This window comes from Haematobia irritans, chromosome 3 (assembly GCF_050003625.1).
Source record: "Haematobia irritans isolate KBUSLIRL chromosome 3, ASM5000362v1, whole genome shotgun sequence".
In the NCBI taxonomy this organism is placed as follows: domain Eukaryota; kingdom Metazoa; phylum Arthropoda; class Insecta; order Diptera; family Muscidae; genus Haematobia; species Haematobia irritans.
This window is the reverse complement of record NC_134399.1, coordinates 7,441,884-7,465,518: the sequence shown is the minus strand read 5'-3', so window position 1 is coordinate 7,465,518 and position 23,635 is coordinate 7,441,884. Positions and strand designations below refer to the sequence as shown.

Genomic DNA, 23,635 nt, shown 5'->3' with positions numbered 1-23,635 from the left:
CATGGAATAATTTTTATCGATTATCTTGAGAAGGGAAAAACCATCAACAGTGACTATTATATGGCGTTATTGGAGCGTTTGAAGGTCGAAATCGCGACAAAACGGCCCCATATGAAGAAGAAAAAAGTGTTGTTCCACCAATACAACGCACCGTGCCACAAGTCATTGAGAACGATGGCAAAAATTCATGAATTGGGCTTCGAATTGCTTCCCCACCCACCGTATTCTCCAGATCTGACCCCCAGCGACTTTTTCGTGTTCTCAGATCTCAAAAGGATGCTCGCAGGGAAAAAATTGGTTGCAATGAAGAGGTGATCGGCGAAACTGAGGCCTGTTTTGAGGCAAAACCGAAGGAGTACTACCAAAATGGTATCAAAAATTGGAAGGTCGTTATAATCGTTGTATCGCTTTTGAAGGGAACTATGTTGAATAATAAAAACGAATTTTGACAAAAAAAATGTGTTTTTATTTGTTAGACCGGGGACTTATCAGCCAACCTGTTACTGGAATAAATCTCTCTGAAATGTTTAGAAATATATTACAGGGAGACATACTTCTGAGAAAGTGCATTAGTTGAATATCTACACTAAATGATCTATACTTGATCACCATAGCGTTGCCAACTATTGCCAAGCTGAAATATTAACAGTAATTAGCAATTGGGTGGGACATATTATTCTAACATTTGCCTATTCTCATGAATATACACTACATGTTACAGCCCAAATACCAGTTGGCCGCCATAACACAGTCGACCTCATATGTTTGTTTTTTTTTTCATTTATACTAATAGCAGTTTGTAAGAAACAAATACTAGTGATAAAAAAACAAATACTCCTGACACGTTATGAATGATAGATGCCGTAAGAGACTTTAATACTCCACCATACATAAGTGTGAGAGAGACTTTTTTGGGTGATAGAGAGTGAGTGAGAGCTAGCAAGAGTGTATTAACAGTCCAAGCAACATACATACTCATTTCATGGTATGAGGTTAATATCCTTCTCTTGTTCATATTGTTGTTGTATTTTTTTGTTTTGTTTGTTTATTACTTCTACTTCAGCAACAAAAAAAAACAAAAACAACAGCATTAGAAGAAGCAAGAAAAAAAACAAAAATACAATAAAAACATGACCCATAAGTATTGTAAAACTTTGACTGTTCTGAGCTGTGTGTGTTCTTGAATGGCAAAGGAAAACAAACCTTGAAGTTGAAGGAGTATACCAAAAACAACGAGTACTTCAATAGCGACTGCAAACGAAATAACTTTGTTGAGTGCTTGAATTCTTAACTTTAATATGCTCGGAGGCACCATCAAAAACAACATAGCTCTTATGCAAAAACAATGGCAACATTTGCAAACAAAATCACCAGCAAGACTAAAAATGTCTTCTAAACTTTTTTTTTTTGTATAAATTCCATGTAAATATGTAGAAATGTTTTTTTGGTCTGTATATGTGGTGTACTTATGTATGTACCCACTACAATGTCAATATTTTCACGCTGCGATGAAAAATTGTAAAAACATTTTGTTTTAGCTTTATTATAAGTCGCAGCATATTTTCATACATTACCATATACTATGTATGTGGTATTTACAAATAATGGAGTTGTTACAAAAGCCAAATACACAGTCAGATGTGCTCCTGAGATATTTTACAAAAACTCAAATTTCAACCAAAGTTCTCTTTGACCTTAATTAAGTTTTATTGAGAGCAAATGAAACTCATATACTCGGAAAAAGTGAACTCACCATAGAGGAAAACGTAGGTTTATTTTAGAAAATGCTAACTAAAATACTATAGTAGGTGCAACATAATAAAGGGTGATTCTTTTGAGGTTAGGATTTTCATGCATTAGTATTTGACAGATCACGTGGGATTTCAGACATGGTGTCAAAGAGAAAGATGCTCAGTATGCTTTGACATTTCATCATGAATAGACTTACTAACGAGCAACGCTTGCAAATCATTGAATTTTATTACCAAAATCAGTGGCAGAAAATCGGCTTTTTTATCGACAAATTTTGTTCAGCGATGAGGCTCATTTCTGGTTGAATGGCTACGTAAATAAGCAAAATTGCCGCATTTGGAGTGAAGAGCAACCAGAAGCCGTTCAAGAACTGCCCATGCATCCCGAAAAATGCACTGTTTGGTGTGGTTTGTACGCTGGTGGAATCATTGGACCGTATTTTTTCAAAGATGCTGTTGGACGCAACGTTACGGTGAATGGCGATCGCTATCGTTCGATGCTAACAAACTTTTTGTTGCCAAAAATGGAAGAACTGAACTTGGTTGACATGTGGTTTCAACAAGATGGCGCTACATGCCACACAGCTCGCGATTCTATGGCCATTTTGAGGGAAAACTTCGGAGAACAATTCATCTCAAGAAATGGACCGGTAAGTTGGCCACCAAGATCATGCGATTTGACGCCTTTAGACTATTTTTTGTGGGGCTACGTCAAGTCTAAAGTCTACAGAAATAAGCCAGCAACTATTCCAGCTTTGGAAGACAACATTTCCGAAGAAATTCGGGCTATTCCGGCCGAAATGCTCGAAAAAGTTGCCCAAAATTGGACTTTCCGAATGGACCACCTAAGACGCAGCCGCGGTCAACATTTAAATGAAATTATCTTCAAAAAGTAAATGTCATGGACCAATCTAACGTTTCAAATAAAGAACCGATGAGATTTTGCAAATTTTATGCGTTTTTTTTTAAAAAAAAGTTATCAAGCTCTTAACAAATCACCCTTTACAAAGTTACAAAGTTTTTGTCAGAATAAAGAGAATTATTAAAAATAATACATTTTTTTCATAGAAAAGTTTCAGAAAAAATTAATATTTTGATTTTAGTTAAAAATTTTTGAAATGTCTTTAGCGCTATATGAAGTTCAACACAGACACAATTTGGAATAAAAAACAAGTAAGGAAACACAGAGAAAAAAATTAACCTTATATAAGGTTAATTTAACCATAAATAAATATGATTTGGCGTCTACGTTATATAAGGTTAATTTAAACATTGTCTAGTTGACGCGAATTTAACAATAAAAATGGTTAATTTAACTATACCATGGTTGATTTTTTTAACAATGAAAATTGTTAATTTACCTATACCATGGTTGATTTTTTAACCATTAAAATTGTTAATTTAACTACGCCTTGGTTAATTTTTTTAACTCTGAAAATTTTAAAAAATAAAATTGGTTGGTAGGTGCAACATAATACAAAGTTACAAAGTTTTTGTCAGAATAAAGAGAACTATTAAAAATAATACATTTTTTTTATAGAAAAGTTTCAGAAAAAATTAATATTTTGATTTTAGTTAAAAATTGTTGAAATGTCTTTAGCGCTATATGAAGTTCACAGACACAATTTGAAATAAAAAACAAGTAAGGAAAGTCTAAAGTCGGGCTGGGCCGACTATATTATACCCTGCACCACTTTGTAGATCTAAATTTTCGATACCATATCACATCCGTCAAATGTGTTGGGGGGTATATTTTAAGGTTTGTCCCAAATACATACATTGTAATATCACTCGATTTGGACAGAATTTGATAGAATTTTACAAAATCTATAGACTCAAAATTTAAGTTGGCTAATGCACTAGGGTGAAACACAATTTTAGTAAAAAAATATGGGAAACATTTAAATCTGAAGCAATTTTAAGGAAACTTCTCAAAAGTTTATTTATGATTTATCGCTCGATATATATGTGTTAGAAGTTTAGGAAAATTAGAGTCATTTTTACAACTTTTCGACTAAGCAGATGCGATTTAACACGGAAAATGTTGGTATTTTGACCAATTTTATTGAAATCAGAAAAACATATATATGGGAGCTATATCTAAATCTGAACCGATGTCAACCAAATTTGGCACGCATAGCTACAATGCTAATTCTACTCCCTGTGCAAAATTTCAACTAAATCGGAGTTAAAAATCGGCCTCTGTGGTCATTAGAGTGTACCTCGGGCGAAAGCTATATATGGGAGATATATCCAAATCTGAACCGATTTCAACCAAATTTGGCACGCATTGTTACAATGCTAATTCTACTCCCTATACAAAATTTCAACTAAATCGGAGCAAAAAATTGGCCTCTGTGGGCAAATGAATGTAAATCGGGCGAAAGCTATATATGGGAGCTATATCTAAATCTGAACCGTAGCGACAATGCTAATTCTACTCCCTGTGCAAAATTTCAACTAAATCGGAGCAAAAAATTGGCCTCTGTGGTCATTTGAGTGTAAATCGGGCGAAAGCTATATATGGGAGCTATATCTACATCTGAACCGATTTCAACCAAATTTGACATGCATAGCTATAATGCTAATTCTACTCCCTGTGCAAAATTTCAACTAAATCGGAGCGAAAAATTGGCCTCTGTGGGCAAATGAGTGTAAATCAGGCGAAAGCTATATATGGGAGCTATATCTAAATCTGAACCGATTTGGCTGATATTTTGCAAGTTTTTCGAGACTCATTAAATATTCGGATGTACGGAATTTGAGGAAGATCGGTTGATATACACGCCAATTATGACCAGATCGGTGAAAAATATATATGGCAGCTATATCTAAATCTGAACCGATTTTTTCCAAAATCAATAGGGATCGTCTTTGAGCCGAAACAGGACCCTATACCAAATTTTAGAACAATCGGACTAAAACTGCGAGCTGTACTTTGCACACAAAAATACACCAACAGACAGACAGACGGACAGACAGACAGACAGACGGACAGACAGACAGACGGCCATCGCTAAATCGACTCAGAATTTAATTCTAAGACGATCGGTATACTAAACGATGGGTCTCAGACTTTTCCTTCTTGGCGTTACATACAAATGCACAAACTTATTATACCCTGTACCACAGTAGTGGTGAAGGGTATAAAAATTTTACGTGATATTGAAGATTATGCAACCTAAATTTTAGGATGCGCAATTTACAAAATATTAAGTAAAAATTTCTTTAAAATAATGACATTTTAATTAAAACAAAGTGTATAATCTTTACTTCAAAATTTTTTTTCAGCCGCATGCCTTTGAACTAAGGAAAACAAACACATTTTTGATTTAAAGAAATCGTCCTTAAATTAACTCAAATATTGAATCTTTAGATCTTTAATAAAAAAAAGTTTCAAATATAAACTAAGACTTATTTTGAGAATTTAGCATCTTTGGTTTAAAGTTTTCTTGGAAATAAGAAAACATTTTTTCTTTGAGGTATTGGCTATAATTTGGATTTTAAACTGGCATTTGTTTGTATGTGAATAGCTTTATTAACATACCGCGAAAAAAAAAATGAAAATTCGATAAATGAGATGTGCATCGTAATTTTAATTTTATTGACCTAGATTGAAGGCCAGATAGGTCACTAGAAAACATCCTTATTTAAAGAAGCCGCATCTTTGGCCTGCACGTAGAGAAGGAATATGATCACCTCAAACCTGTTTCAAGAGCAAAATGTTATTTTTGTATGTAACATGTTTGTCACTAAAATGTTATTTTATCGTCAAATATAACCTGCTTGCCGAAATCAGATACATGATTTCCGAGAAAATAATATGGTTGCGAAAACCATGCTACTTGGTCACCACCCAAAAATAACATTTTGCTCTTAAAACATCATATTCCTTCTCTGGGTGTGGAATCAATACCAAAATCCTTAAGAGAAGGTCAAAATCTTAGGATCCAAGTAAACTTTTTTTGATTGCATAAAACGACCTTCCGGTTTTAATTCTTAATAAGCGATCTTAAGAAATTTAATAAAACTGTGACTCTTATTACTACCGAAAATTGGCATATTATACACTGAATAAATATTGACCCAATATGAAAGATTATGCAAGGACAAATTTGTTTAAAATAAATAAATTTTAAATATTTTTTCTTTAAATTTAGGACACGATCGCATGTCTTTGAAGTAAAGCAAATTTCCTTAAAGTAAAGAAAAACATTTTTATACCCTGCGCCACACTGTGGAACAGGGTATTATAAGTTAGTGGATGTGTTTGCAACACCCAGAAGGAGACAAGATAGACACAGGGTGTCTTTGGCAATAATGTTCAGGGTGGGTCCCTGAGTCGATCTAGCCATGTCCGTCCATTTTTGTGATCAAAGTCTAGGTCGCATTTTAAGTCCAATCGCCTTCAAATTTGGTAGAAGTTTCTGTTTTGGGTCAGAATAGAACCCTATTGATTTTGGAAGAAATCGGTTCAGATTTAGATATAGCTCCCATATATATCTTTCGCCCGATATGGACTTATATGGCCCCAGAAGCCAGAGTTTTACCCTGATTTGCTTGAAATTTTGCACAAACATAAAACTTGGTCGTATAGTCAAGTATGCAAAATTTGATTGAAATCGATTCAGATTTAGATATAACCCCCATATATATCTTTCGCCCGATATGGACTTATATGGCCCCAGAAGCCAGAGTTTTACCGTAAATTGCTTGAAATTTTGCACCAGGAGAACAATAAGTACTATAGTCAGGTGTGCCAAATTTGATTGAAATCGGTTCAGATTTAGATATAGCCCCCATATATATCTTTCGCCCGATATGGACTTATACGGCCCTAGAAACCAGAGTTTTAGACCAATTTGGTTGAAATTTTGCACTAGGAGTACAATGAGTAGTGTAGTTAAGTGGGCTAAATTTTATTGAAATCGGTTCAGATTTAGATGTAGCTCCCATATATATCTTTCGCCCTATTTTCCGTCATATGACCACAGAGGTCAAAGTTATGGTCCGATTTACGTGAAATTTTGCACAGGGAGTATACTTAAAATACTAAGTATGCATGTCAAATTTGGTTGAAATCGGTTCAGATTTCTATATAGTTTCCATATATATGTTTTTCCGATTTGGGCAAAAATGGCCAAAATACCCACATTTTCCCTTAAAAATCGCCACTGCTAAGTCGAGGTCAAACTTGTAGTCCGATTTACGTGAAATTTTGCACAGGGAGTATAATTAAAATACTAAGTATGCATGTCACATTTGGTTGAAATCGGTCCAGATTTCGATATAGCTTCCATATATATGTTTTTCCGATTTGGGCAAATATGGCCAAAATACCCCCATTTTCCCTAAAAAATCGCCACTGCTAAGTAGAAAACTTGTGACTCAGATTTTCCTTTATTTCTAATACATATCCATCGACCTATAAATCATAAATACACTTTTGCGAAGTTGCCTCAAAATTTAATCAGATTAAAATGTTTCCCGTATTTTTATACCCTGCGCCACGCTGTGGAACAGGGTATTATAAGTTAGTGCATATGTTTGTAACACCCAGAAGGAGGCGAGATAGACACATGATGTCTTTGGCAATAATGCTCAGGGTGGGTCCCTGAGTCGATATAACCATGTCCGTCTGTCCGTCCGTCCGTCCGTCTGTCTGTGAACACATTTTTGTGATCAAAGTCTAGGTCGCAATTTAAGTCCAATCGCCTTCAAATTTGGCACATGTTCCTAATTTGGGTCAGAATAGAACCCTATGGATTTTGGAAGAAATCGGTTCAGATTTAGATATAGCTCCCATATATATCTTTCGTCCGATATGCACTTATATGGACCCAGAAGCCAGAGTTCCAGCCTGATTTGCTTGACATTTTGCACAAACATAAAACTTGGCCCTATAGTCAGGTGTGCCAAATTTGATTGAAATCGGTTCAGATTGAGATATAGCTCTCATATATATCTTTCGCCCGATATGGACTTATATGGCCCCAGAAGCCAGAGTTTTACCCTAATTTGCTTGAAATTGTGCACCAGGAGAACAATAAGTACTATAGTCAGGTGTGCCAAATTTGATTGAAATCGGTTCAGATTAGATATAGCCCCCATATATATCTTTCGCCCGATATGGACTAATATGGTCCTAAAAGCAAGAGTTTTGGCCCAATTTGGTTGAAATTTTGCACAAGGAGTAGATTTAGCATTGTAGCTATGCGTGCCAAATTTGGTTGAAATCGATTCAGATTTAGATATAGCTCCCATATATATCTTTTGCCCGATATGCACTTATATGGACCCAGAAGCCAGAGTTTTGTCCCGATTAGCTTGAAATTTTGCACAAGGAGTACAATTGGTAGTATGGTCAGTGTGCCAAATTTGATTGAAATCGGTTCAGATTTAGATATAGCTTCCATATATATTTTTCGCCCGATATGGACTTATATGGACCCAGAAGCCAGAGTTTTAGAGCAATTTGGTTGAAATTATGCACTAGGAGTACAATGAGTAGTGTAGTCAAGTGTGCTAAATTTTATTGAAATCGGTGCAGATTGAGATATAGCTCCCATATATATCTTTCGCCCTATTTTCCGTCATATGACCACAGAGGTCAAAGGTGTTTGCACAGGGAGTATATTTACATAAAATACTAAGTATGCATGTCACATTTGGTTGAAATCGGTTCAGATTTCTATATAGTTTACATATATATGTTTTTCTGATTTGGACAAAAATGACCAAAATACCCACATTTTCCCTAAAAAATCGCCACTGCTAAGTTGAAAACTTGTGACTCAGATTTTCCTGTATTTCTAATACATATCCATCGACCGATAAATAATAAATACACTTTTGCGAAGTTGCCTCAAAATGTTTCCCATATTTTGTTTACTAACATAGTGTACCATCCCAGGGCATTAGCCGACTTATTTTAATTTTAAGTCTATAGATTATAAATTTTGTTAATATGGAGTCAGATTTAAATGTATGTATTTGGAACAAAAACCTTTATATATAGCACCCAACACATTTGATGGATTTGATATAGTATCGAAAATGTGGATTTACAAAGTGGTGCAGGGTATAATATAGTCGGCCCCGCCCGACTTTAGACTTTCTTTACTTGTTTTTTTTTCTAACATTATGTTCCAGCCCATGGCATTAAATTTTGGCTCTGTCCAAAGAAGAAAGTCTTAAACTCCGGCCGAAGGCCTCCCACTCATAATACAAATCTGATGCTACACAAAACTATTTAAATACAAAAGTGTCTATAGTTGGCATTATTGTCGAATCCCAGAATGCGAAACTAGGCGCCTCTTAAACACGAAGCACAATCCCAAAAAGAAAATTGGGGTTTATTTTCATAATGCAAAGGGGCCTCAAAAATAAAATGAAGTTACTCCCCAAAAAATATAAAAAATTGATGTTGTTGTTTTCCATTTATTTTTTTTTTTTGTTTTATATTTTATTAATATCCTTAAATTATTCAACATTTTCTATTGGAGACACTAACGTTTCAAATCTTAATGAAACCAAAAAATAATAATACCCCATATGCCACACTTCCTTTCCGTTTTTTGTGGGGAGAAATATTTGTTAGTCTTTCCAAGCTTTAATTATTCTATTGTAGAAATATATTTTTTCAGTCATATTGTTTTTTTGTATTCCTTTTTTTCTGTCCTTCATTCTATTTTCGTTCATAAATTCCAAATTTTTACGATGTTGACTTTTATTTTATGCTTTCTGTTGAATTAATTATTTTTTGATTGTTATTAAACAAACAAAATCGAAACAAAAACAACAACATTTAACTTGTTCTCTGTAAGGGCTGTTTTTGTTGTTACTTCGTTCGGGTATTGTTTTTTATTTTGTGGTATCAAATTGTTTTGATCCATGGCCGTATTTATTGAATATTTACCCTGCAAATACACTTCAGCCCTTAATTAGAAGACAAAGTACTTGCGCAAAATGATGCTATTTGGTTTAATTTTCCCTAAAATGTAAATGAGTTTTTGTTTTTCTTCATGATGGAGAAAATTGATTTTTCTATAGACACTGACAAAAAATATTGAACTAATATGAAAGATTATGCAACCTAAATTTTTGGACAGGCAATATACAAAATATTAAGAATAAATAATAAATAAATAGAAATAATATAATAAAAAATATAAAATAATAAACTTTCCATTAAAAATTTTTTTGAAATTAATGATCAAAATCTTTGCCAGAAATGCCGCACAACTCTTAATTGCGAGGATATTCACATTTTTATACCTTCGCCACGCTGTGGAACAGGGTATTATAAGTTAGTGCATATGTTTGCAACACCCAGAAAGAGACGAGATAGGCACATGGTGTCTTTGGCAATAATGCTCAGGGTGAGTTCCTTAGTCGATCTAGCCATGTCCGTCTGTCTGTGAACACATTTTTGGGGATCAAAGTCTAGGTCGCAGTTTTAGTCCAATCGACTTCAAATTTGGTAGAAGTTACTGTTTTGGGTCAGAATAGAACCCTATTGATTTTGGAATAAATCGGTTCCAAATTAGATATAGCTCTCATATATATCTTTCGCCCGATATGCACTTATCTGGGCCCAGAAGCCAGAGTTTTATCCTAATTTGTTGGAAATTTTGCACAAGGAGAACAATTAGTACTATAGTCAACTATGCCAAATTTTATTGAAATCGGTTCAGATTTAGATATAGCTTCCATATATATCATTCGCCCGATATGAACTCTTATGGCCCCAGAAGCCATAATTTTGCCCCAATTTGGTTGAAATTTTGCACAAGGAGAACAATTAGTAGTGCAGTCAAGAGTGCTAAATTTGATTGAAATCGGTTCAGATTTAGATGTAGCTCCCATATATATATCTTTCGCCCGATATGCACTTATATGGCCGGAGAAGCCATAGTTTTAGCCTAATATGCTTGAAATTTTGCACAAGGAGAACAATTAGTACTATAGTCAACTATGCCAAATTTTATTGAAATCGGTTCAGATTTAGATATAGCTCCGATATGAACTTTTATGGCCCCAGAATCCAGATTTTTACCCCAATTTGGTTGAAATTATGCACAACCCAGCAAAAAAAGCGTCGCCAAAAAAGTAATGAAAATGTTCTTTTTGCCCGATATGAACTTTTATGGCCCCAGAATCCAGATTTTTACCCCAATTTGGTTGAAATTATGCACAATCCAGCAAAAAAAGCGTCGCCAAAAAAGTAATGAAAATGTTCTTTTTGGATCCGGTGAAAAATTGACGCATAAGCGATGAATTTAACATGGATGGAAGTCATCCATTCCAACAGCCGTTGCACTGAATTTGCATCACTTCTTTAGGTGTGATCCGAATTCAATGTTTTGGATGTAAATTAAAAACTTCTGTGATATTTTGGCAAATAAGCAATTTTTATAATGTTTTATAATTTTTAATGAATTTTAACGCTTGTCGGAAACGTTTGACCTCAAATATGTTCAAAAGATCACAATTTTTTCAGATTGGATTTAGCATTTTTTTCGACAAAATTTAATTTATTTGTACCATTTTATGAATTCTTACTCTGTTTTTAATCTATTTGAAAGAAAAAAAGTTGAAATTACTCATTAAAAGTATGAACAAATGAAGTTATAAAAAATTGAATTAAAAGAACTTCCTGGGTAGTTAAAATAAAGAACATCATTGGGAGTGCATCTTCTGGAAGTGCTTTTAGAGTTGTGCCTTTGGAAGAACTTCCAAATTTTTTTGCTGGGTAGAATAACAATTAGTACTATAGTCAGATGTAATAAATTTGATTGAAATCGGTTCAGATTTAGATGTAGCTCCCATATATATCTTTCGTCCGATTTACTATAATATGACCACAGAGTCCCAAGTTGTACTCTGATTTACGTGAAATTTTTCACAGGGAGTGGAATTGGCATAGTTACTAACATATGCATGTCAACTTTGGTTGAAATCGGTTTAGATTTAGATTGAGTTTTTCCGATTTGGGCGAAAAGAGCCAAAATACCCAAATTTTCCTTGAAAAATCGCCACTGCTAAATCGAAAACATGTAAAATTGGCTCCAATTTTCTTTTGCTTCTAATATGTATCTATCGACTTATAAATCACACTTTTGCGAAGTTGCCTCAAAATTGGTTAAGATTTAAATTTTTCCCATATTATACCCTTCGCCACACTGTGTTCCAACCCAGGGCATTAGCCGACTTAAAATGAAGTCTATAGATTTTGTAGCAGTATAACAATTTTTTTCCAGTATATGGGAACATAAACCTTTATATATAGCACCCAACACAATTGACGGATTTGATATTGTATCGAAAATGTGAGTCTACCCGCCTTGCATACACAAGGTCGTGGGTTCGATTCCTGCTTCGACCGAACACCAAAAAATTTTTCAGCGGTGGATGCTGGTGACATTTCTCAGGGTTTCAAAACTTCTCTAAGTGGTTTCACTGCAATGTGGAACGCCGTTCGGATTCGGCTATAAAAAGGAGGTCCCTTGTCATTAACATGGAATCGGGCAGCACATATCGACGGTATCACAATGGACTGAATAGTCTAAGTGAGCCTGATACATCGGGCTGCCACCTAACCTAAGGGTGCAGGGTATAATATAGTTGGCCTTTCCTTTCCTTACTTGTTTATACTAACATTGTTTTCCACTCCAAGGCATTAGCCGACTTAATTTTTAAGTCTACAGATTTTGTAGAAATTTAACAAATTTTATCCAGATCGAGTCAGATTTAAATGTATGTATATGGCAAGGGAGCCACCGTGGTGCAATGGTTAGCATGCCCGCCTTGCATACACAAGGTCGTGGGTTCGATTCCTGCTTCGACCGAACACCAAAAAGTTTTTCAGCGGTGGATTATCCCACCTCAGTAATGCTGGTGACATTTCTGAGGGTTTCAAAGCTTCTCTAAGTGGTTTCACTGCAATGTGGAACGCCGTTCGGACTCGGCTATAAAAAGGAGGTCCCTTGTCATTGAGCTTAACATGGAATCGGGCAGCACTCAGTGATAAGAGAGAAGTTCACCAATGTGGTATCACAATGGACTGAATAGTCTAAGTGAGCCTGATACATCGGGCTGCCACCTAACCTAACCTAACCTATGTATATGGCACATTTGACTTATTTGATATGGTATCAAAAATGTGGATCTACCAAGTGGTGCAGGGTATAATATAGTCGGCCCCGCCCGAATTTAGACTTTCCTTACTTGTTTCCTCTAGACTTTGGAGAAAAATTTAAATCTTATAAAGCCCTCATATAACGCAATATGGGATTTGAATTCTGGAGTCGCATTATTTAAACAGACCCTTTCGAGCATGTTCAAATACAATTATTCATTAAATCCGAAAGAAATTCTGAATATATCAGTGGTTGTGACCTTTAATTTCCGGTTTGCTATCATCTCTAGCAACAATCGAATGCTACGAACTGTGATAAATCTTAAATTAGATTCCAATTTACCTACTACTTGCGGATTGGTATTCTTGCTGAAACTGGTATAAACTACATCAAGACATGGCTATATTTTCCTGCTTTTACTTAATGGGAATTTTAAACTTTTTTCAATAATTTTTCTATAGAAAACCGTAAATATGGGGTGTGCAAATGAGTTTTGCCCGAATTTTGCTTCTTATTATACTGAGGCTTTTCCCAAAAAATTAATTTTATTAATGTAAAGCATGAATTCAGCAGTTTTACTTTCCTACATTTCAAATGACTATATAAGCTGGTCCCCCGAAAATTACATTTTATTTTAAATGTTTTTGCCCAAAAGTATGTCACATACTTTTGTAAACAAAATAATCTTATCTTCTTTTCCTAATCAATTTGCATGACAAGCAATTTAGTTCAGTTGGTTTTGCCGAAACAAATAACTAGATATGGCATAATTTCTGTGTACAACAATAAAACAGCCTTTTGTAAATCTAATTTAGGTCGTTATAACATTTGTGCCAAAAACTATGCTACACATTTTGTTGATATTTACAAAAAAAAGAACAGAGTGTTGTGCTTAATTTGAAAAAGTTCATTCATTTCGGTTTATATTGTTTTTGTATTTGAATGATGTATATGTGTATTCTTCCTTTTCATTTCCAATTGATGTCACCGTTTTCATTGAAGAGTGTGCTAGATTTTGTAGAATACTTAAATGAGCAAAAATTGAGATTCTAAGGTATTGCTGTGTTAGTTGAACAGCACATGATGATGCCAAATGTGGGCAACAACATTTGCCAAGTTTATTGACACTATTTTGTTGCTTGTCATTTTAGCCTTTGAAAGGTGCGCCCAAAAGTATGTGGCAATTTTTTAAGTAATTTTTAATTACAGATGTTTTTCATTGGAAAGTGTAATACAGGAGGGGGTGTGATAGACCCGAAAGAATAATTATTTATAAAAATAAAATTTGTTGCAAATAAAAAAAAAATTAATTTAAATAAAATGTATAAAAATTCCAGATTTTAAGGAATTCCAATTGTTAATAAATGTTTTTCTTTTCTTATTACAATTTATTCCATTCACTATATATCTATCAAATGATAGATTTTTTAATGAGCCCGTAGTTTTCGTTGCATATTATTATCATATAACAACCCTTTTTCTTATATCATTAAGACCCCTTTTCATTTGTCAAAAATTAAATTGGAAGCAATTTGAAATACCTATAAAGGATATAGGGAGGTGTTCCCTTCACTTTTGACACCTATGTCCCACTTTAATCAATTTTTGTCAGAATATTTGTTCGTTTCGCTTGGAGTGTCCCAATTTAATGAAATTTGTTCTTTTTTTCTTTCTTATACATGTGACTGCCGAAATGACTTCTGAACTTGTTTCATTTCTATGGATATCTAAGTATTTTTTTTTTGTTTTTGGTATTTACCACACTCAATGTATAAACTGTGTTGCCATAAAGTCTGCTAAAATTTGTTCTTACTTATATTTAGGGCAAATTGATGGAAATCCTTGGTATCCTTTTTTACTTTTGGTTTACTACTTATAAACATTCATAGAACTTTTGTGGCACATGTACATAACTTCTCTTTCATATACGTATTCTAACAATAGCCACGTATGTATAGGTGGAACATGATTCTCCACTTTCTTTATGTTTTAATCTTTATCCTATGCCATTCATTAATCTGTGGTTAATGTTAATGCCCTTGTTTTTTCTGTAGTTTCCTCCAAAGGGTTTAAATTTTCCTTAAATTTTGTTTGCGAAAATAATACTTTTGAATTTTTCTAATTGCATACATATTTTGGTTACATTGAAAATATTTAATATTTTTCTATATTTGAGAGTTTTTTTTTTTAATTTCTACTATTACCTTTTATCACTCCAGCCTTAAAATAGGCTCTTCTAGGTATTTCAATAATTTCAATTTTTCCTAAGTTATTTGTATTTCTTTGACAATTTATTGCTTTTTTTGATATTACATTTTTCTTTATAGATATTCTTTACACAATTTCACATATTTTTCTTTAGATAATTCATAAATTCTGAATTTTTCACTTTGCAGCCCATACAAGTATGCTACAATATTTTTGCTGCTCTCTTTTTTTTCTTTCGCCTTAAACCATCGATGGCATTACACGAATTTCACGTTATCATCACGCGTGAGCTCCACTATAAACTAAATGTAGAAAAATTTTCATTAAAGCTTCTAACCCCCTACAATGCAAAAAGAGTTTAAAAGTTTTTTTTGTTAGTATACTTTTAGGGGTTTCAATTGAAAGAAAATGCTGAAGAGCCTTTTTAACAGAGCAAAGCTTCAAACAGCTGTTTATGTAAAGCTTCAAAGCTATGACAAAATATATGCTAGTGTATATGTGTATGTAGAATAAAGCTCTCTCTCTTTCTCAGTCTTGCTCTCTTTATCAGTAACTGTAATAAGCATGAAAAACACATTTTCAGTGATGCCAATTCAACGCGTTATTAACGCTTTGTTGATATATAAAGAATAGATCCAATATTGACTATATTTCGATATAGCTCCCCAGCAAATTTGGAAGTTCTCCTACACTCAAAAAAAAGCGAACCCTATATTTCACTAAAGCCGATTTAATTCTATTTTGGTTCATGGAATTATTACGTTTTAAGAAAGTCTTCATGACTTTAATAATTTTTTACATACGTTAGTTAAATTAACTACAACAGAGGAAAAAATTATACACAAATGAAGTATAAAGATTAAGTAAATTCGTGTCTCCCCCAAAATATTTTCTTAAATTCTTAAAATTTTCAATTAAAACAAAAAATGAGCCTACCATGAACTTCGTATGGTACTAAAGACATTTTTGCAATTTTGAACTCCAGTGGCTTCCTTCAAACATGGAAATTTTTTAACAAGTGAAAAAAAATTAAAATTAATAATTAAAAATTAATTAATTAATTATGTTGAATAAATTTTCTTGAATTTGTCGAAAATTATTTACTTATTTTTATGAAATCGGTGTGACATCTGCGTTTCTAATATATTAATTTATTTTTGCAAAAATTAAGTAAAATTTTCTTTACTGGTGGTTTCACTGTTTTTTTCAGTGCACAACTTCAAAAATCACTTCCAAAATGGTTCTCCCAAAGATGTTCTTTATTTTAACTGCACAGGAAGTTCATTTGAGTATATTTTTTATAAGTCGCTATTTTCATATTTTCACATGGGTAATTTTAAATTTTTTGGTTACAAATAGGTTAACAACAGGGTAAAGATTAATAAAATGGTAGAAATCATTTAAATTTTGTCGAAAAAATGATGGAAAAATTGCGACTTATTGAATATATTTGAGGTCAAACGTTCCAGATAAGCTTTAGAATATATTAACATGTAAGTAAAGTCTAAAGTCGGGCGGGCCGACTATATTATACCCTTCACCCCTATGTAGGCCAAAATTTGTGTTACCATCTCAACTACTTCACATTTGCTGGAAGCTATATAAAGGAGACAATTTTTTACTTCTACAAAATCTCGAGAATTAAAATTTAGATCGGCTAACGCTATCCAGTTAATTGGAGGAAACTTCCATTGAAAATGGGTCGAAAATGTGTAACAGTCTACCATATTTCCCCAACTCTGGTGTACGTATATATGGGAGCCTTATATAATCTGAACCGATTTTTTGCTATCTATGCGAAATTTCACGTAAATGGGAGTATAACTTTGGCCCCCTGGTCATATGAGGACGGAAGATATATATGGGAGTCATATCTAAATCTGAACCGATTTCAACCAAATTTGGCACAATTAACGATACTACTAAACGTATTCCTTGTGCGAAATTTGAAGCAAATCTCGGCAAAACCCTAGATTTTGAGGTCATATATGTTTAAATCGGACGAAAGATATATGTGGGAGCTATATCTAAATCTGAATCGATTTTGACCATATTTGGCACATACAATAGTATCGTTAAAAAAAACCGCTTGTGCAAAATTTGAAGTATGTCGTATGTGGGCAAAACTCTGGCTTTTCAGACCATATAAGTCCAAATCGGGCGAAAGATATATATGTGAGCTATATCTAAATCTGAACCGATTTTAACAAAATTTGACACACTTAACGATACTATTAAACGTACCCCTTGTGCAAAATTTGAAGCAAATCACGGCAAAACTCTGGCTTTTGTGGCCATATAAGTTCAAATCGGACGAAAGATATATATATGGGAGCTATATCTAAATTTCAACCGATTTCAATCAAATTTACCAAGCATTGGTAGAATGTCAATTCTACCCTCTGTGCAAAATTTCACGAAGATCGGTAGTAAACTTTGGCCTCTGTGGTCATATGAGTCTAAATCGGACGAAAGATATATATGGGAGCTATATCTAAATCTGAACCGATTTGGCTGATATTTTGCAAGATTTTCGAGATTCATAAAATATTTGGATGTACGGTATTTCAAGAAAATCGCTTGTGAAACACGCTAATTATGACCAAATCGGGGATAAATATATATGACAGCTATATCTAAATCTGAACCGATTTTTTCCAAAACCAATAGCGATTGTCTCTGTCCCAAGAAACGGCCCTATGCCAAATTTGAGGACGATCGGACTTAAATTGCGAGCTGTACTTTGTGCACAATATTACATATACAGACAGACGGACGTACAGACAGACAGACGGACATCGCTAAATCGACTCAGAATTTAATTCTAAGCCGATCGGTATACTAAAAGATGGGTCTATGGCCAATATTTCTTGGCGTTACATACAAATGCACAAACTTATTATACCCTGTACCACAGTAGTGGTGAAGGGTATAAAAACTTATAAAAATTATGTATTTGTCAAAATATCACAATATTTCTTAATTCACATCCATACCACTGAATTCAGATCACACCATAAGAAGTGAGGCAAATTCAGTGCATTGACTGTTGAAATGGTAGGCATCCGTCCTATGAGAAGCCCATGTTAAATTCATCGCTTCTGCGCCAATTTTGCACCACTTCCGAATCCAAAAAGAACATTTCCACTCCTTTTTGGCGACGCTTTTTTTTTTTTGCTGGGTCTCTCATAGATAAAAACCTTTTGAATTATAATTTATATAAAACGTAAAAATTTGTTTTGACAAACAAAAATTTTCCTTCAAATATTAAGTTTTCTTTAATAAATGAAAAATGTATTATTATTATTAATAAAAAAAAATTCTTTAATTTTCAAATGAAAAGCATTAACTTATTTTCATCATGTTGCAATTAGTAAAATATTCTAGTTAGAATTTTGATTTTGCCGCATCGCAAGTCCCTAACATAAATTATCTTTGTAGCCTTCTATTGAATATAAGCATTATCTTTAGCTTTGCAAACTGTAAAATCAACTTCAACATCAAATTATTTTAGAGTTGACAACACTGTATATTATCTTTTTCTTACACGCGCACATTTACACAACATTTTGTTGTATGCCTTTTATTGTTATGGAGTTTTGTCTACTCTACTCTGTGTTCTCACGTCTTCTCTTTGTTTGTATTCTCCATTATTTACTTAACTTTAGACAAAACTTTGACAGATATGTTGACATGCACGCACATGTTAATTTTATTTCTATAGTTTTTTTCTTCCTCTTCTTCTTTACTGTTATTTCAAATATCTTTAAATTGTGTACCGTTCATGTTGCGGTGCCTCTAGCAATGATACATCCCTCCTTGTAAACCACTCTCTTCCATTTGCCTCTCTTGCTCTCTGTCACTCTTTTGCTATAGGGAGTTTGTTGTCTTTAGCGGTAGTTTTTCATTCCTTTAGACTTGAAGTATGTATGAAGTCAAAGCTGTTAACTAAATTTTTTTGCCTTTAATTTGAAAAGCCACGTGATGGAGTACGAGTATATTTTTATAGATATCTATATACACATTAATATATGTATATATATTTAGTTGTAGCTGGATATCCTGTCTAATACATAACAACACATTTTTGTGATCTTATTTACAAGGAGTATATAATTTTTGTTGTTCTTATATTTTTGTGTTACTTGTAACAATTGTTATTGTTGTATGCTATTTTGTTCAATGCATGTGTATTACAAATCAATGTTCGTATTGAATACGCAAGGCGAGAGTATACGAGAGAGAGAGAGAGAGGGATTATATATACATATGTACACATATTGGTAGTGAGTGTTACACTAAATAAAACTGTAACCGTGTTCGGTAAATTGCCTTAACAGTGTTTGGGTGCGTGTTTTGTGTGAATTTAGTGGTGCATAAGTGTGAAAATATTTGTGCTCTAATTGCAAAGTGAACCATTATCAAATGTTTGCGTACATATAAACTTAAAGTGTCAAATTGTAAAATTTGACATCATCTATTTGGAGGGGCTTATGGTATTTGTAGCTGCATATTTACAGTATCCTGGGGAAGCGGTCGGATGGTTGGACATTGAATGGTTGGCTGTGTTTATCCGCTTTGGGTTTCAAATTGTTATTGTTCACTATTTGTATTGCCATGATTTTTCAACGAAATACGTTGACAATAAACTATTGTTTTTGTGTGCGTGAGTGCGTGTGTGTGTTTGGTGAATTGGTTTAAGTCTTACCAGCCGGTGCTGGTGGGTGGGAAAATAAATTGCCACTTATTATTTAACAGCGCTTGTAATCGTAGTGAAGTTTGTAATTATTATTATTATATGTTGTTTTGTTTTAATTATATTAGGTCAGAAATACAAACAAAAGCTTTATAGGTCAGCAATAACGATTTCTTTTAGATACGCGAAGGGTATGCACCAGGGATGGAAAATACAGTACAATTAAAATTTTAACCAAATTTTTATATAGAAATAAAATTTTGACAAAATTTTCTATAGAAATAAAATTTAGCAAAATTTTCTATAGTAAAGAAATTTAAAAAAAAATTTCTATAAAAATAAAATTTTGACAAAATTTTCTATGAAAATAAATTTTTGACAAAATTTTCTATAGAAATAAAATTTTGACAAAATCTTCTATAGAAATAAAATTTTGACGAAATCTTCTATAGAAATAAAAATTTGACAAAATTTTCTAAAGAAATAAAATTTTGACAAAATTTTCTATAGCAATAAAATTTTGACAAAATTTTCTATAGAAATGAACTTTTGACAAAATTTTCTATAGAAATAAAATTTTGACAAAATTTTCTATAGAAATAAAAATTTGACAAAATTTTCTAAAGAAATAAAATTTTGACAAAATTTTCTATAAAAATGAAATTTTGACAAAAATTTCTACAGAAATACATTATTTACAAAATTTTCTATAGAAATGAAATTTTGACAGAATTTTCTATAGAATTAAAATTTTTATTTCTACACAAACGATTTTCTATAGAAATAAAATTTTGACGAAATATTCTATAGAAATGACATTTTAACAAAATTTTCTATAGAAAGAAATTTTAACAAAATTTTCTATAGAAATGAAAATTTAACAAAATTTCCTATAGAAATAAAATTTTGACAAAATTTTCTATAGAAATAAAAGTTTGCAAAATTTTCTATAGAAATCAAATTTGGACAAAATTTTCTATAGAAATGAAATTTTAACAAAATTTTCTATAGAAATGAAAATTTAACAAAATTTCCTATAGAAATAAAATTTTGATAAAATGTTCTATAGAAATAAAAGTTTACAAAATTTTCTATAGAAATACAATTTTCTATAGAAATAAAATTTTGACGAAATTTTCTATAGAAGTAAGTTTTTGACAAAATTTTCTACAGAATTAAAGTTTTTATTTCTACAGAAAAGATTTTCTATACAAATAAAATCTTGACAAAAATTAATATAGAAACAAAATTTTGACAAAATTTTCTACAGAAATAAAATGTTAACGAAATTTTTTATAGAAATAAAATTTTGACAAAATTTTTTATAGAAATAAACTTTTGACAAAATTTTCTATAGAAATAAAAGTTTGACAAAATTTTCTATAGAAATAAAATTTTGACAAAATTTTCTATAGAAATGAAATTTTCACAAAATTTTCTGTAGAAATAAAATTTTGACAAAATTTTCTATAAAAATAAAATTTTGACAAAATTTTCTATAGAAATAAAATTTTGACAAAATTTTCTATAGAAATAAAATTTTGAAAAAATTTTCTATAGAAATAAAATTTTGACAAAATTTTTTATAGAAACGAAATTTTAATAAAATTTTCTATAGAGATGAAATTTTAACAATACTTTCTATAGAAATAAAATTTTGACAAAATTTTCTATAGAAACAAAATTTTGACAAAATTTTCTATAGAAATGAAATTTTGACAAAATTTTCTATAGAAACAAAATTTTGACAAAATTTTCTATAGAAATAAAATTTTGACAAAACATTCTATAGAAATAAAATTTTGACAAAACATTCTATAGAAATAAAATTTTGACAAAATGTTCTATAAAATTAAAATTTTTATTTCTATAGAAAATATTTTCTATCAAAATTTTCTATAGGAATAAAATTTTGACAAAATTTTCTATATAAATGAAATTTTAACAAAATTTTCTATAGAAATGAAATTTTAACAAAATTTTCTATAGAAATAAAATTTTGACAAAATTTTCTATAGAAATAAGATTTTGACAAAATTTTCTTCAAAATTAAAATTTTTATTTCTACAGAAAAGATTTTCTATAGAAATGAAATTTTAACAAAATTTTCTATAGAAATAAAATTTTGACAAAATTTTCTATAGAAATAAAGGTTTGACAAAATTTTTTTATAGAAATAAAATTTTGACAAAATTTTCTATAGAAATAAAAGTTTGACAAAATTTTCTACAGAAATAAAATTTGGACAAAATTTTCTATAGAAATGAAATTTTAACAAAATTTTCTATAGAAATAAAATTTTGACAAAATTTTCTAAGAAATAAAATTTTGACAAAATTTTCTATAGAAATAAAAGTTTGGCACAATTTTCTATAGAAATAAAATTTTGACAAAATTTTCTATAGATATAAAAGTTTGACAAAATGTTCTATAGAAATAAAATTTTAACAAAATTTTCTATAGAAATGAAATTTTAACAAAATTTTCTAAAGGAACAAAATTTTCTATAGAAATAAAATTTTGACAAAATTTTCTATAGAAATAAAATTTTGACAAAATTTTCGATAAAAATAAAATTTTGACAAAATTTTCTATAGAAATAAAATTTTGACAAAATTTTCTATAGAAATAAAATTTTGACAAAATTTTCTATAGAAATGAAATTCTAACAAAATTTTCTATAGAAATGAAATTTTAACAAAATTTTGACAAAATTTTCTATAGAAACAAAATTTTGACAAAATTTTCTATGGAAATGAAATTTTAACAAGATTTTCTATTGAAATAATATTTTGACAAAATTTTCTATAGAAATAAAAGTTTGACAAAACATTCTATAGAAATAAAATTTTGACAAAATGTTCTATAAAATTAAAATTTTTATATTTTCTATCAAAATTTTCTATGGAAATAAAATTTTTGATAAAATTTTCTATAGAAATAAAATTTTGACAAAATTTTCTATTGAAATAAAATTTTGACAAAATGTTCTATAAAAATTAAGTTTTAACAAATTTTGAAATTTTGACAGTTGAATCGATAAATAAAATTATTCTCATAAAAAATAAATGGTAGTTTGAAAATATCCGTAGCTATTCTTTCCAGCAAAACTCCGATTTGATTTTAATTCCCTAATAGCTAACATTGGTTTGAGGGTCATTTTATTATGTTATTTAGATAATTGTTATGTCTTTTTCCATTTTGAACCTTCATGATACAAAGATCATTCCAATATTGTATTATTTACTTTGAATACTAAACTCATCCTTTCTATCTAAACTAATACCCCAATATCATATGGAGAATGAAATGTTCTCAGGTCCTGTTGAATCTCCATTAAAGTTACATCCTTAAAATTGTCAGTATACACAATATACTATACTAACGAAAAACTTTATAAAAGTTTCTTAAGTTAGTTTTTGTTTTCGTTAAACTAACAAAAATTTAAACTAAATATTTCCTTCCTAGAAATCCACCGCACCTCCACATTCAAAAACACCCACATTTCCTAATCTTATATCCTTTTACAAGTACTATAATACAGTATTGGCAATAGACTTACCTTCTTCCTCTCGCACACATCATCATCATTATGGCCATCCACAAGAACACACGCTGCACCATTTCTATGATTATCCTCAGCAGCCACTTGGGTTACAGCTTCTTCTTCTTCGTCGTCGTCGTCATAGTTGTCTCTATAATCCAGGCCGGCATTATTGCGTAGCTCAGCAAATTCTGTTTGAGCTGCTACAGTCAATGGTGAAGGATCCTCAAAGGATTTCTCGAATGAAGCTATTGGCGCTGGGCCAAGACGTTTCTGTTTGTTACGTACATCCATC

General features: G+C 31.4%; 1 protein-coding gene across 1 annotated transcript in view; it reads right to left on the bottom strand.

Annotated features, from left to right (window-relative positions):
* Positions 1–23,635, bottom strand: part of LOC142230752 (uncharacterized) — a 36,247-nt gene extending 12,612 nt beyond the window's left edge. The window contains exon 1 of the mRNA XM_075301379.1: positions 23,359–23,635. Coding sequence (XP_075157494.1) covers positions 23,359–23,634 — 276 coding nt within the window. The 5' untranslated portion in view covers position 23,635. The remainder of the gene's footprint in view (positions 1–23,358) is intronic.